General features: G+C 38.6%; 1 protein-coding gene, 1 long non-coding RNA gene and 1 other non-coding gene across 3 annotated transcripts; 2 read left to right on the forward strand and 1 right to left on the reverse strand.

Annotated features, from left to right (window-relative positions):
• Positions 1-214: 214 nt before the first annotated feature.
• LOC124194007 lies at positions 215-4,195 on the forward strand. Its single transcript, XR_006874559.1, has 3 exons — positions 215-2,170; positions 2,258-2,498; positions 2,594-4,195. It is a non-coding gene; the product is annotated as an uncharacterized LOC124194007 (long non-coding RNA).
• A 906-nt stretch (positions 4,196-5,101) lies between these two features.
• On the forward strand, positions 5,102-8,786 carry LOC124193645. Its single transcript, XM_046587569.1, has 4 exons — positions 5,102-7,437; positions 7,506-7,599; positions 7,678-8,244; positions 8,310-8,786. The coding sequence occupies exon 1, from the start codon at positions 5,102-5,104 to the stop codon at positions 6,140-6,142; it is 1,041 nt and encodes a 346-aa protein (XP_046443525.1). The 3' UTR covers positions 6,143-7,437; positions 7,506-7,599; positions 7,678-8,244; positions 8,310-8,786.
• Positions 8,787-9,336: 550 nt separating this feature from the next.
• Trnaq-cug lies at positions 9,337-9,408 on the reverse strand. The gene has a single exon. It is a non-coding gene; the product is annotated as a tRNA-Gln (tRNA).
• Between the last annotated feature and the right edge of the window lie 6,713 nt (positions 9,409-16,121).

A 16,121-nucleotide genomic window follows, 5' to 3' on the forward strand; every position in this document is an offset into this window, starting at 1 on the left:
TGATGGCCATCATCGATCCGCATGACGAGGCTGTGTAGGCCTAGTGTCACACTACATGAGTGCTGCGCTACTTCGAGAGGTTGTCAACTCGAAAAAAATATTCGTTCACCTTATTTTTAATAAAAAGATACGAAAAGATAGAAAAATCTAAAAGAAACATAAGAAAATGTGAAAAAATCCGAAAGAAATATTAATAAAAAATAATAATACTAAATTACTAATGATGATATTCATAAAATTATTCAATTTTTTACCATTTTTCGGGTTTTTCCCTTATTCTTTTCGTAATATGATATTCGTCGTCTATCGTATTCTCTCGCGCGGCTGAGAGAATAGTCGTCAGGGAATGAGGAAATGGGGGTGGATTAAACTTCATTACACATTCGCAACTTGGAGACGGTTTGCTGAGCTTGAGGTTATGTAGATGTGAGCTGAGTAAGGAGTTGACTGTTAAAAGTTGTGTAATTTAGGATATAGGAAGGTCTAGATGGGCGGGAAAATTTACGGGTTGTCCTGTGCTGGGGAAAAAATTTAGTGGTGGTCCCTTAGAATCGCTTAGAATCGCTTTAACGTGGAAAACCCATTCCTATCATCAGCGGCCCGCCGGCCCCAGCCGGCCCCACACCCGTTGATTAATCAGGCATCTTGGCCTGAGTTTTGGACTGCTCATCCGGTTCTTTTCCAGCAGTCGCACACAGCCGGGCTTATTCCATATTGAGGATCACCAAAGGTGCGCAGAGTAACGAGATGGGATTACATCAGTTGGGAGATCATTTATTGTTGCGCAATAAGCGACGAAAGACGGGCGAAGACGGGCGAAGAGACTAATACCCGCTAATAACGAGCTTCTTTTTTCTCGCAAGAGAGTCTCTTAACAATTACAAGACACAGTGGAGTGCTAGGTGTAATATAACATGAACGCAACATGAATCGCAATTCAAATCAATTGATTCTTAATATTTTACGCCCTGTCTTAAACTGTTAGTACCTACATTTATGATATTTCTCACTAAGATGTATACGTCATCAGGAGTTGTCTTTAAATTAAACTTACCCCACCCACTTTGCCCGTTGTTTTATCGATTCTGCCATGTAATCCGTCTATAATAGTGGTAGGTGTTTTATTTCACACCCGCTGCAGCACCCTCAGGTGTTTTGGGTGGTTTTGGGTTTCTTTCTTATAGTTTCTTTGGTTTGTTCCCTAATATAGATGTGCAATACCCGCTAGTCGAGCAGCAGTACGTGTCAAACCTCAGTGTGGTTTTCCCTGATTTCCTATTCTCTGTCTCTCTGCCAGCCAGCGCAGCCAGTCTGAATCTGAATCATTGTTGGTTAGACTTTTTTAAAAGTGTGCAGGTGTGTTTGCGGCTTGGCGCTTTAAAGACGTCGTTAAAGACGGTCAGAGAAAGACGAGAAAGAGAATGTTCCTCGTGGATGGCATGTTCTGTGTAACAGCTGGAACTTTGTAATTTATCATGATAGGCCCTACTTACATGCGCATATGTGGCTGGACTGGGCTGGGTATTCTCAACAATCCGTAAGTTAAGCCGAAATCGTCTCTTGTTATCGAAAAATCTAATTTCATTTTGTGTACAGTTCCGTTTTGAAATTGAGTTATTATACGAGGCTTGATGTGTTCAAATCTTTTTTAGTTTTACAGTCGACTCCAATTTAATGAATTCTTAGTCTTATTAGATTCGGTGCTTGCTGTCGCTTGCTGTACAGTATTCAATAGTGATTACAATAGTGTTTATAACAGCCTTGCTGAAATTTCATCTAAATTTTACAGTGTGTACAGGCTATTACGAATGCTTGCCATTATTTATATCTTGTATTTAAGTTAATAACATGATACTGATTAAATACGGAAAGACCATAAATCAACGCCGTATGATAAAGAACAGCTTTTCTCTGGGTTCGTTGGCCAGAATACAAAATACTGTTTTGCATGTAGCTGCAAGGAAAAATGCAGTTAATATGTTGGAAATGTTTGGAACAATACGTGTGCTTGTTAACTGATTGATAATTATTAGCTGGAATAGAGCCGTTGAAACCCTCATGTTAATTTGGAGCAGCGAAAATGCGACGTTGATTCGACCGGCATTTTATAAATGGGTGTGAACAAAACCCGTGAATTTTCCTCAATGACAATCAAGAGAATTTTTCTAAGGTGATCATCGGCTTGATCCTAATTTTGAAAAGTTTACTGTATATACACGCCACTGCAGGAAAAATGCCGTTCTAATATTTATGACAGATCTACATTTACAGTGATTCTACCAGCAGTGACAGTGACTACAGTTCCAACTTCACAACACTTCTTACTTCCACAACAACCTGCACCACATCCACAACCTCTTTAACTGCGTGTCCTGCTCCTGTCTCCTGTCCCGGACGTCGTCGTCGTGCGATCTCGAAAAGCCCAGGATTCTTACACAACGAGAACGAAGAAAACCGAAAAACAGCAGAATTTCCCTTTCGCCTTCAGCACCAGTCCAGTATGAATGAGTTTCTATTTGTTACATTCATTCTATATAATTCTATATATACTATTATATACTATATAATTGACTGACATCGCCTTTTATGTTAGAAACTCTTTTCAAGAAATGAGAAACACTTCGGTCGACCTGATCTAATAAAAGAGCACAGTAGCTGAAATCCCAGCATTAGTAATCGAATCAAGTCTGTTGAAACAATCCTTCCGCCCCAAACGTCCACCTTGACCTTCGTAACGTCCGTAACGGCACATCGACGGTAACACAGTGCTTACAGTGCTACACCAACATTCGGCTCAAGTAGATGTCCAGATGCACACTAGATGGTAGTTCAGTGCACAACCCTACTGCTATGCATCAGCAAGGACAGGTGTGTTGTGTCGTTTGGTCGTTTCCCCGTTTGAGATGACATTTGAAGTGCAGCTAAGTTGAATTTATTTGAAAATCTTTTCTTCAAATAAGGAAAAAGTATGATGTATTGACTACTGATGTATTTAATGCAGCCTTTTGCCAACGAATCACGTGAAACAATCGATTCATTTAAATTTTTTGTTAGGATATGCAAGTTTTAAAAATGCAATCCAAGATGTCTGGGGCTCTGGGCGGGAATGGATGAGCAGCTCCACTTTAGAGCCTAGCGCGGACCGGGGTGGCCTTGGCCTTGACGACTTCGGGTGTGTCCTGGATCTGGGCGGGCGCTACCAAATCGGCGATGGGAGCGACGGGCAAGTCGTTGGATTGAACGCGGCACTGTATCCGTAAAACTGCATGAGCTTGGGCGGCAATAGCCAACACCAACTATACGACCTTCTTCAGACTTGTTTTGTATTCTGTAAACAGCCCGTTTTATTAATTTACAGTAATAACACGCAGTTGAATGTTACTGATGTAATGAAAACATAAACGCAATATAGAAATTCATTTTTTAAAGTAATTGATTCCAATTATTTTGTGCTCTTCTTTCAGTATTTGTTGTAAAGTGAATATATGTTTCGAAACATCTTTGAAAAACGTCCGAGAAAAAAGTTTGACTTACGGTCATAGCAGAATAATCTATTGATTTTTTGAGTTATAAAAATTGAAAATTAATTTGCGAATTTCTTGTGTGCATTTGCAAGAAGCAAAACTGTAGAAGTCCCCTTCTTTGACGAAAAAACAACAAAGAAATTAAACCCACCTTGATTATTATTTAGCTATTATAGTCATAAAAACGACTCGCAAAGCAAAGACCCTGTAATTTTCAATTCTTTGATTTTGCACGCAGCCCCTTCCAATCGAGTTGGGTCTGTATCAGCTAGCGCGCACAAAACATAATTTCCTTTACTGTTTGTTTGGGCTACACTAGAAACGCGTTAAGCCTGACATTGCAGTGAGAATATAATCTACCGGTACAGGCCTACACGACTCCGTAGCCATCATTATTTGCTACATATTTTCTTGTTTAAAAAGCCAGCGCCTTCCTTTCATAAAATAACCAAGAGTTTTGCGTTTTCATGGTAAGTTTGCCCTATATCCGGTCGTTTACAACTTCCCATCTTTCTCTAACCCCCTTCTAAAAAAACTATAATAAAGGAAAGGCAAAGCGATCTAGTCATCCTCTTTCATTAATGAATTATGAAAATAGAATAAAAATTAAATGCAAATCACAACAAGTATTATCACCAGGCGTAAAAGAGATATGAAAATATTATATAAAAGGCCGGAGAATATTAAATTGGTCTCGCTGGTGTCGTTTGTTAGTCTTCACTTACACTTACACATCTATACCGGTACATATGTGTCATGTACAGATATAACTTAGGTTATATTCATACGAGTAACCTGAGCCCCGTTCAAATCCGGGGAACTTTTGTCTAGCGTAAAGTTGGACTGTTTAAATATTCGCTTTTCTGTAGCACGATCTGCCCGTAATAAATTTTATCGTGGGAGATCTGCGCCCAGTTCCTTACTTGATGATTTCGTCATCACGGCGAGACATCTGGTGGTGATGCTGGTTGGTGCGTCATCACGGCGACGACATCTGGTGTTGGGCATGTTTGGGCATGTTCCATTTTGGGGGAGGAGCCTGTGTTGACACATTGTTGACACAGACACAGGCTCCTCCCACAAAAGCTTGTTCTTTTATTATATATGGATATTTGATTTCTACATCGTGGTGGGGAAAAAAAACAGACAATCAGTCAATTGGAATCTGAAATTCAAGAGATCTAAACAAACAAGCGTTGTGAACATCAGCTATTCGAAGAACACTTGACGCTCAAATGGCCAAGATAGAGGCTATAAAGGGAGCTTGCAAGCCGAAATCAACTTTATCATACCACATGCTGATTATTCTTCGGAAAGGAAATAAAAAAAAGGAACGTTAAAGTAAACACAGGCGTGAGTAGCACACAGCACGTGATCTAAGCTTGGACCAATGCAAAAATATGTTCCACCATGTTCCAAAATTAGCACGGATGCTGCGATTTTATTTCAGACTTCTACAATTTTAAGCAGTTCTGTTTTGTTGGCCAATCACGCCAGACCAACATTTTCTTTAACGGTGCTTCTATATACAAAAATTGTTTTGAAATTTAAAAGAATACAAGCTGACTGGGACTGAAATGTCCAGAAGTACTAGTAGCAATGGTGCTGACACGTACACGAAAAAGTTGTATTTTGATCCTAAAGCGGACGAGCCGAAGGGAGACGGCTATTGGATAACAGATGAAGAACTACGTGACAAACTTTCGAATCTGGTGGACGTGTCGGAGAATATTGACGAAGTGATGCATTACAGCAATCCGCTTTACTCGTGGCAAGTGTCCAACGCTATGTTCCATCACGCTTTCATCGTATTCCAAACGGAGAATTGGTGGTGGTCCATCGAGAAAAACAACGAAGGCGTCACAATCCAGCGCTCCAAAAAGCTGGAAAGTGTTCGTGATATGTACAGGAGGGTGAAGCGTACAACGGGGATAACTTCCTTGACAGACATAATTTTGGTAAAGAAATCCAGCGGATGCACGAAAATAAAGGAGCTCATCAATTACCTCTGGAGGAAAGATTACTTGAATCAAGAATACGGTGTTCTTTCCTACAACTGCCAGCACTTTGCCGATTTAATTTTCAAGCGGATAGCGGAGTCGAAAAATTTACAGTTGGATGTTTACTTTGACTCGGCAGCTGATCAACCATCGGGAACAAGCGGGGCGGGATTCATCACTGTCGACGAACTTCTCAGCCGTGTTCATGATTTGAGCTCTTCTGATGAGATTCTAGTTAAAATTGAAATTTACAAGGCACCAATAAACTCTTGGCAGATGATGGATATTTTAATGTATCACCTTTTCATAGTTTTCCAAACGAATGAGGGCACATACTGGTCTATTGAGCGGTGGCCAACTCGTTTTGCGATGCAGCGAGCTAAAAATAAAGTTGTTCTAGTGAGTGAGTGCGAACGAAACACTCGGCCAGGAAACTGGTTTACTCCGGTTAGGATATACCAATCGGCACATGCCAAAAGGATGCCGCTGAGTGCAGTCATGGACTTTATTTGGAAAAAGGATAAATTAAATGATGTTTACGACCCCATAAGTAACAACAGCAAACATTTTGCTACAAGTGTTTATAATCAGTTTCAAGACGGATCCCGAATTAAATAAAACTATATTTTATCATATTTAAGTGTGACGATGTATATTAATACCGCGTTCAGAATGAAAAATACAACAAACCACAAGATATCTGGGTTACGTTCTAATGTAGCATATAACCCTCAATTGAATTGAAGAAAATAATCTCTTCGTTCTTTCAATATAAGGTTCGCTTCTCCGCTGTCTCCTTCAGAATTGTTTGGCGTCTTTGAAGCATACGGTATAACACCCGCATAACACTTATATTTATATAACTATACGTTTATTATTCAACATTGCAGATACAGTACATCATGCGCTGTTAAATTATTGATGGGACAAGACGAAATTTCTTGACATTAAAATCCCTTAAAATCAAAATTCGTTTTTTTTTTCTTATAGCCAAAAAGTTAGGCTATAATTTCGTTCAATGAGTCTATCATACAGGGCTAATCGCCCAATCCATAATTTTGGTGATGGGAATTGGGAACTCGGTTGGAAAGGCAAAGGAATATTCACCAAATTTCAATTTCTGACAGAGCATTTTAATATTCCACATTTTCCTGTAATTTAAGCAACACAGAACCCGGACAGAAACCATTCACAGCGGATATACGTATGCTTGTATATAGCTGCATATGTGAATCTATTTCCGTACAGAGCTATAAGTGTATCATACCTATGATGTTCGTCTTGTAGGGCGGGTTTTCCGAGTGCTATGGGTAAAATATGAGATTCGCGTAAAACTTATTTTTACACAATTTTTGGCCTTGAAATTCTATACCTCGTCAATGACCGACAAGTTGCAACTTTTTACCATTATACGCTTCTCCGGGCTTTCCTTGTATATTTGATCGGACAGCACAGAACTATTAGGGTATATTAAAAGTAGCCTACTTTTGTCTATAGTAATCAGCAGGTGTATTTTATTGGCATTTCCATCAATCAAACAAATACATATTTGGCTGTTATGGATATTGGGTCGACATGTTTGCGTTTCAATGGATCAGAGACAATTAACTGTTTTAGAGACATACTTTGCTTAATTGCGATGCATACATTGTTAATATTTCTATGGTTACCTGAGCCTAACACAAGCAGTTAGGGTACCGGTGCGCTGTTTGTTTCCATTCCTTCATTCCAGCAATCATTCTTACTAGTCAATATGGGCATCTTCTTTATTAAACCAGCCGTGCTCTCCATTATGGTTTTAGTAGTGCGTTAACAGGTACGACTTCTTCGCGAGAGACTTACTGCAATATCGCAAGCCGCGGATTATATCAACGCAACGCTCAACGCGTCAAACGCTGGCCGAAAAAATAGCAGTAATTTTAGTTTCAATTTAACGTGTATTAATACGGATGGAAACCTTCAATTCATCAAATATTTTTAGGCAATGGCGTACGTTTCTAATTCAAATTGACGAAGATCTCGTTCAATTTTCAGCTGCTGGACTGTTTAAAGTTGTGATACACCTTGTTCCGGCTGTAAGTTTTTTTTTGCATTTATTTTAAGTTTTGATGATATTTATTTTTCTTTCATCATAATTTCGAATTTGATTAAAGTTGGCAGGTGCTACAGTGACGTACATAATCATCCTCCTTCAAACTAATTCAGACAAGAAAACAAAACAAAAACAAGTTTATTAAATATCGATGAAGGACGAGCGGTTATAATGTATTTCGGCTCATTTCCATCACACCCGAATTTCCAATTGGAGCATATTCAAATGTTTTCCAAAATTTTGGCTTGCTAAGATGCGTCCTTACATAAATACGCATTAAATTTTTTCATTTCTGCTGGTTGTTGGTGACGAAATCAGTGAAAGTATTTCTTTAAATTTGACCATGGTTCTCGAGACCGCTCGAGACTAATTTAAATGCGCTTATTCCATATTGAGGATCGCCAAGGTGCGCAGCAAACTAACGAGATGGAATCAGTTGCGAAATCATTGATTGCGCAATGAGCGCGACGAAAGACGGGCGAAGATGATGAAGGTAGTTCTTTTCAAGGAAGTAAATTCAGACCAACGCCCTGATTGCTAACGTATATATAAGCCTGCAATCAATTGCAGAATTGTGTGTTGTGCTAACCAAGTTTCCATTCTTAACACAAACAATATGCGTGTCCTCGTAAGTTGCTTTGTATATTTTGTAAATTATTCAATTTAATCTGAAATGTTTTGGCGCTATAACAGGTCGTTTTCACTTTGCTTATTGTCGCCTCCGCATCGGCAGCACCCGCTTCCGCCGGTAGTCTGACTCATTTACTGGGAATGGAATCCGCCTACAAACCTCTTCAAGTTGCATACCGGTGGTACGACTTCACCAATCCTAGATCGCCTCTCCGATTCTTTCATTCTGCGGAATCCGCGGAATCACGGGAACTGTACTTCGACGGACAAAAGCTGATAACAAAAGAAGAGAAAATGAAGTACGTCCTTGCCCTCCTTCACGGCCTTCGTCCCAATCCGATTTTCTAGGCTACTCCGGCACGCCCAGCATAACCTTTTTCTCATAAAAGTGAATAAGGTTGATAAGCAAATCAGAACAGCCTCTTTGTTCCCATCTCAGATCCATTTCCCGTTTCTGTGTGTTAATGCAGAGCTGTCAAATGATGGAAACCATTCATGTCTTATTGTCTTGAAATGAAAATAAAAATCCCATTTACATCATTTTTGTAAACTGAAACGTCAGATAATTAATTTTTATCCCCCAGGATGTGCTAATAATTTCCCTTGGTCAAAATTTTTCCGTCTTTATTCCGAAAAAAAAAAAATTAATCAGCGACGACACAATAAGACCACAAGTAAGACAAAATAATTTTAAAATGAAGACATTTGTTTGAATAGGCTAGTTTTTTCTTTAGTACCGGTATTATTTATGTTTATATTTTCTTGTTGGAATAATCATTTATTTTTTTAAATGGAAACATTATTGATCATAAATTGAATGGTGCGTGTCGGAAGGTGTCTCTACAATTTTAAATGGAATTGTTGCCAACATTTTGCCGCGGCTGTTCCATTTAATTAGAGATTTTTCTTTTCTTGCCTAATGGACAGGAAAAGCTATCGATGACACTTTGTCTGCTCCCCTGTTTTCAAAATCTTTAAAAATCAATTCAAAATACCACAGATAACACAATCTTTCGCCTTTAAAATGAAATTAGGTTCCAAGTAGATTTTTAAAATCCACAGATATTCCAAGAAAGATAAAAAAAGAATGAGGTCTCACCGAGATTTGAACTCGGATTGCCAGATTCAGAGTCTGGAGTGCTAACCATTACACCATGAAACCTTATACATAACAAAAGTATATTAGAATCAAATCGTTGAAGGTCATATGGTTTAGCTGGAAGTCCCCCAAATTAAGTATTTTGATTTACTATTCAATAACAAATATCAAATTACGTAAGACGAAATCATTTTCTTTCTTTCCCGCTATTTTTTACGTGCTTAACAGCAATTGTATTGTGGGGCCGAAGGCGGAAACCGGTCGGATGCGAATATTTGTCAGCTTTGTGTATTTTTTAGTTGTTTAAATTCATGTCATGTAATAAATCCGAATAAATCACACCATCAGCAAAAGGAATTGAAGGACTCGCCCAGCATTTTCATCATAACGGTTTAGTTTAAACTTAACTTCTCTCTTCAAAACCTATTATTTTTTTTGTGTGTCTCTCATCTCGATCCACCCAATCAATAAAATTAAAGAAAGAAAAGAAACATATATTGTATGCAAGCAGCAATCGATCGCGATTGAATGTTTCCAATGCTGTGAAGTAGGCCTATAATAACGAGATTGACCGATTTCTCTAGCCATAATTTACCGCTCAATCTTGGGGATATAGTTTGTAGGAAACATGGGACGGTTTTCTTTATATTCGTCGCGTTACTCCGCATTGTTTATGTTGCAATTGATTATTTTTTATGAATGAACATGCACTAAGTATCTGGACGCCATATAAATTATTGCTTGCATTTTTTAAATATTTTTGAAAATCATTCCGGTACTTGGTAATGCTCAAATCTAAACTCAGACGCACAGCCCGATGAATATGCTATGTGAACTATGCAAAATATAAAGATCATGGCGTTGAATGAAATTGAACGCACCAACTTTAATTGCGTCTAATTGCCACAGGAGATTTTGTGTTACTACGACGACAGGAAAAGGTTATAACAAAAGAATCAGAAACGAAAATACAGCCAATTTTGTAATAATTGTTACCTATAGGCCTTCAGTTGGGCAAAAGAAGACACATTTTTTCGAGAGTGGAATAACCTTCTGTTTGGGTTTTAAAAAAATCGTTTCCATGGCGATTCAGCTCTATAATAGGCTACGGAAAAAAAACATAAAAAAACAACAACAAACCATCTACAAATATTTTCGCTGCTTTTTTAAAAGTAAAAATCAATGCAGTTATTTAAAACATGTAAAAAGGCCTCCACTATTGCTGAACCCATCAATAGCAGCCACGAAGCAGCAACGCGATGAGGCGATTACCATTCGTGTTCTTCATGTTCATTGGCCGGTTCAACGCAGAACTAGTCGTTGTTGGGCCGAGTGAAGCGTTACCTCAGGAATCGAATCCCCTAAACCGAAAACATCTTCTTTCTTCGCTTAATCGCAACTCCAGTAAAAAGTTTATAATGTAGTCTATGCTGGTTTAATTACTTATTTTTTTAAATTTTTTTGTGACATGTGAATAAGCTTCCAGGAATTTTCGACTTGAATATAAATTCGACTGGTCATGCCGTCCAGTCTGCAGAACCCGTTTCTCTTCGCTACAATTTCACGTAATTAGGGGAGAGGGGGGTTAGTTGTCAGGTGCATTCTTCCGGAATTTGTTTGAATTTTTTGAGTACACTACTGGTAAAATGAATGAATTAGATTCAGATTTCAATTCTTAATGAATTGATCGTATTTGTTTACAACGTTCATTTACACGAAATTGTGAAATTGAGAAAAACTGCAAAAAAAAGTCTGCCAACTTGCCCCATCTACGGGTAAGTTGGCTGCTGACGATTCTGCATTGCTTCAAAATTTCTAGTTCGAATTTTGAAAACTTGCAACTCAGCATCTGGTGAGAAATCCTTATGACAACATGCCCCTCAAAATTTCTGACAACTAACCCCATAGGGTGCTTTTCGAACAAACAAATGGATAACTAAATAACTTTTTAATGTATAAATGTCGGGTTTCTTTTAAATAAGACAAACATTAATTCTATTTGGCTAATGGGTTTTCTGACACACTTAGAGTTTTATACTATGAGAAAAATAAAAAGTGCTGAGAGGCAAAAAAAAAAACTTTTTGCCGTATTTTTTTTTCTTTTTGCTATAACTCCTGTTGGGGAAATCGTATACTTTTGAAATTTTGTACGAGCAATCTGCGAGTTGTCTTTCATATTTGGTGTAAAAGGCTTGATTTGTTTTGGTCTGTAAGGGGCCTAATTAGCAAAATGCCAACTTACCGCACTTGCCAACTAGCCCCCTCTCCCCCTATAGTGGTTATTATGTTCTTAATTTGGCAAGGAATCATACTGCGATGCATTTGTTTTCATCTTTAATTACTCTCTATAGATATTCATACATACCCATGACTGGACCTAATATGGTCGTAGATGATTTGCCAAATCAGCGAGGAGGATTAACTTTCTTACGTCAACGGGTACTCTACTTTAACACACAAATATAGCATGAATAATTTTTATTAGCTAATAAAGCAATCTCACGTTTGAACCATTCTTAATTGTCATTTTAGGACGCTGAGTTGTATCTCGGGCCTTAGTGGTAACATCAGAGCGATTTAAAGATGCAGATGTTTCATCTCCGTGGATGTCAAGTCCCTACAGTATCCTCATCCCGATTCCCAATTCTTCTACTAACATTGGCGCTTTGGTCCAACCCATGAGCACCGAAGTAGCGTATACTTTATACATATATACAGTACCTACTCTCGAAATTGGTAGGGGAAACCGGACCCATATTGGAAGTTCCGGTTTTTCCCCATATCTCCCATCCCCTTACACGAAAGAGAATTTTTTTTTGCAAAAACACACGGAACAATGGGTAGTTTCCGCACACCGATGATTTTTTTCAGTTACGTACCTTTAAAATTATAAAATTAATTGAGGTTTGAATTTTTTCATGTTTTATTAGTTATTACCAGGCCGGGGTAATATTGGACAGACGCCTGCACCATGTTAGACAGGATATTAAAAGAGGGATAGGATGAATACAAAATTATGAAAAAATCAGGAAATGTAGATGGTAATGTAGTTAAACCCCAAACACATTTTGGAAATTATATCTTTAAAACTGAAAAAAACATTTCTTATAGGGAAAGAATTACTACTTTTACATGGGGCGAGATAGGGAAAATATGTAGGTCGCGCTGAAGTCTCTCGTTAAGATAGGACAATTTCCCTGTCCCAAATTACCCCGAGAGACCGTCCTCCACTAAAATGTGAATATCGTCTAAACTGTCATACTTATAAATAAAAATTCAGGTGAATACTGTAGGCAAATGACTAGCCTATGTTTTTATGTAAGCAGATTTTCTTTAACCCGTCAAACTTGGGCACAATTGCACCGTTAGTGGGGAAAAAATTTGCGCATTTTTCCCGTGTTTTTTTATTTCTTGAATATCTCAGGAAATAACCATGAAATTTTCATACAACTTATAACAGTTAATGCTTACACTACAAGAATAAACTGTAGAAAATTTGGATTTAAAAAATCATTTCTACTATTTTTACCGACTCTGTCTTACGTGGTTCAGTGTCCAATATGGATCTGGTCTCCCATACAGTGTACCAATAGGGTCCTTGCATGAATAAGGGATTCATTTTAAATAAATATCATTAGAATCAATTTTTAACGCTGATTCTCATGGTATTTGTTTTTTATTTTTTAAAAAATAATTCACCCCCCCCCCGTAATATCACTTCAAAGTTGAGATTAGCTCCCCCCACTTTAAAACGGACCCATCCTTTTTCGTGCTGCCTATATCACTATATCCCCTCTTTTGCCCTTAGAGCCGAAAGGTGTAATGCGCAGTTCAGCGCTGACCAAAAGAGTGCATGTCGTTTACTGTATGTATCGTCTGTAACCCCGCCCCCTTCATGCTCTTCTCCTATTAATAGCCATGATTGTTTTGTCCCGCCATTTTGGAACTACTTCAATGGCCGACACGTTCAACTATTCCAATATGGCCGCGCGGGAATACATATATAAAGGGTGTACGACGTTCAGGCCCGGTCATTCAGGCCCGCGTCTTTCAGGCCCACTTTTATTGGGCCTATCAAATCTCCAATTTGATGTAACAAATAAAACTGTACATTTGGCAATGCCTCCACGTGACGTCTGGCTGAGAACGAACGCCTGAACTGAACTAGTGAGCGGCAAACTAGAGGCGCAAGTGAACCGGCCGAAAAACCGTTTTTTACTATGTTTTTCCCCAAAGAGAGAGCCACTGACGGCCACTGACGAGGAGAAAGCTAGGAAGTATGCACTTGCGTACCTTAGTAAACATCAAATTCAGATTCCTTCTAAAAATGCTCCTTCAAGTGATCCCATTCGTATCAAATATGATCGAGCCTTTCAACTCGCGTTCAGTGAGGAATTTGAACGTTCCTTCACGCCGATTGAATATTTATTCGCGTTCGTCTAGAAATTCTTTATAACTTCCATTTCTGAAATTCAGAAACGCTTTGGTTTTAAGGACCATGAGTTCCAAATTCTTCCGCTAGTGAAACCGAAGAATGCTCGTAATCTTTGTCCTGCATCCTTGTCTTCCCTATTCAAACGTTTTCCTTTGTTCAATGACCATTGTAATGTTGTTGAGGCAGATAAAGAATGGAGATCTAATGTCAATATGCCCATTGATTACTTTGAAATTGATTCTAGTCAATCTACTTTTGCATTCTACAACATGGATGTAGAATTTTATTGGAATCGTGTATCTGCTGGATTTGCTGCAAAAACTTCCCAGTGGGGAGCCACAATTCCCGATCTTGAAAGTCTGTATTTCCCTCCTACTTTCTTTGCCGTTTAGCATTGTCTCTGCGGAGAGAATTTTTAGTTTCATGAAAGAAATGAAACTCACAAAAACTCCCTTGCGTTCGCCTTACATGAAAAATCTGTAAGTGCGTTGTTGAAGGCAAATAATTGGTTGAAAAATGAAGGATTAACTGCTGCGAAAATGGAAATTTACCGGAAAATCTAATAAATTTAGCAAAAAAGGTTAAAACCAATACAGCAATCCAAGATTCTGAATCCGATTGAGTGATATGTTATTTAATATTTTTGCGGCGCGTTGCAGTGTGAAGGGGTGCCGTGAACAGCAGATTTTTATTTGGCTCGCCCATTGTGGTTTGCGCATAGGCTTTTCGGGTAAATCGTGTCCGAGGGAAGAAAAGGGAGAAAAGGAGAGTCTGGTCTCCTCTTTTTTTCATTCTTTCCTTTCCTCCCTTTTTTGACAAATTAAACTTAAAAAGCTTCCGGAGTTAATGGAAGTGGAAGATCGGTGGTCGAACATTTCAAAATTGTTAGATTACACTCATTTTCAAGCTATTGTCTTTTTAAATTTTAAAAAATTCCAATTATTTCGAAATTGCTTGGTTGACATTCGATCCTCGGTCCTTCGACATGTCAAGCCGGGATGCTGACCATTATACCACCGGTGATATGTTAGAAGTCGGGGAAACATGGGTCCTTATAGTTTTGCTAAGACACTGACCAATGTAACGCAGCATGTGACCGCATGATAAAGCAGTGACTGGTGCAATTGTCTTTATAAAATTTCAATTTAATGGTATTTTCTTTCTCGCTTTGTCCGAGACTCGAACCACGATCCTTTGACAATACAGCCGGAGGTTCTGACCATTAGACCACCGTTATTATGTTAGCCGAGGGAGAAACATCGGGCATAATGGAATGGACTCGATAACGTCGTCAACTTATTAGTTTGGTCTAATTTCCACTCAACCAAACCACTTTTTGAAATGAGATTGCAATTCACCGTATTCTTATTTGAATTCTCTTCATATTTGTCCAGGCCGACTTCTAGGACTTTCTAAAGAGACATCCGAAGCTATGTTTGTGGATGTGTAAGTGTTGTATGTAGTAGCGTGTAAACTGTATACGTGTAGTGGTAGTGCCCAGGTGTGGGAGCAACATTGCCGGAGCAACACTCGAGCAGAGGTTTTAACCCCGACATCAAGAATAAGACTGGTTCAGCGTATCGCAGAGGCAAATATTTATATGAAAGTTACAAGGTCAAGTAAGGTAGAAATCTCGGTGGGTTTAAGGTGTGAAGAAGGGTAAACTTGGATTTTCAAGGTTTTACGAGGTTAACCTTCGGTTGAAGGCCGTGGGAATTTGGATCCCTCTTGCTCCGTTTATTGGGGATCAGCGGATTCTCACAATAGGATGTACGTCGCCCATCTATCAGCCGAGTGAGATATCTTAACCCAATGTCCATAGGATTTTGTATGTCTATACTAATGTCACGCTGTAAGACATCCAAATGGGTACGGCTTACAGCCGTCTTCAAATGTCACTCTAAAGGAGATCTTTTTGTGGACAGCCCATGGATATCACCATGAGTAAATTTTTAGGCATACTTTTTGTGTCCAGACTACATCTTCATTCCCGTTTTCTTTAGACTGAATTTGGACTTGTTTTGGACTTATTCCGAACCATTATTCGCCTCCCCAATGAAGTAACGAATAAAGAAGCAAACTGAATTCAAGAAACTTGTTTATTAAATGAATTAATTGACACAACTACATCATCTCTGAAATCTAAATTGATTACCGACAGCATAGCTTAGGAATGGGTTGAGTGATGTAGTGTTACATAATTATTAAGATGGCTGCGCATCATAAAACTGTGCAAATTGACTTAATGACAATTATTCTATGTTGCCAGATGCATATCAAGTCAAAGGTCTGAAAAACAAAAAGGTTTATGACAGATTTCTAGGTTTTCAATTATGGAACA

This window comes from Daphnia pulex, chromosome 5, assembly GCF_021134715.1.
Source record: "Daphnia pulex isolate KAP4 chromosome 5, ASM2113471v1".
Lineage (NCBI taxonomy): Eukaryota > Metazoa > Arthropoda > Branchiopoda > Diplostraca > Daphniidae > Daphnia > Daphnia pulex.

Coding starts and splice junctions, on each gene's coding strand:
- LOC124193645 (XM_046587569.1), top strand. CDS start 5,102: ATGTCCAGAAGTACTAGTAGCAATGGTGCTGACACGTACACGAAAAAG.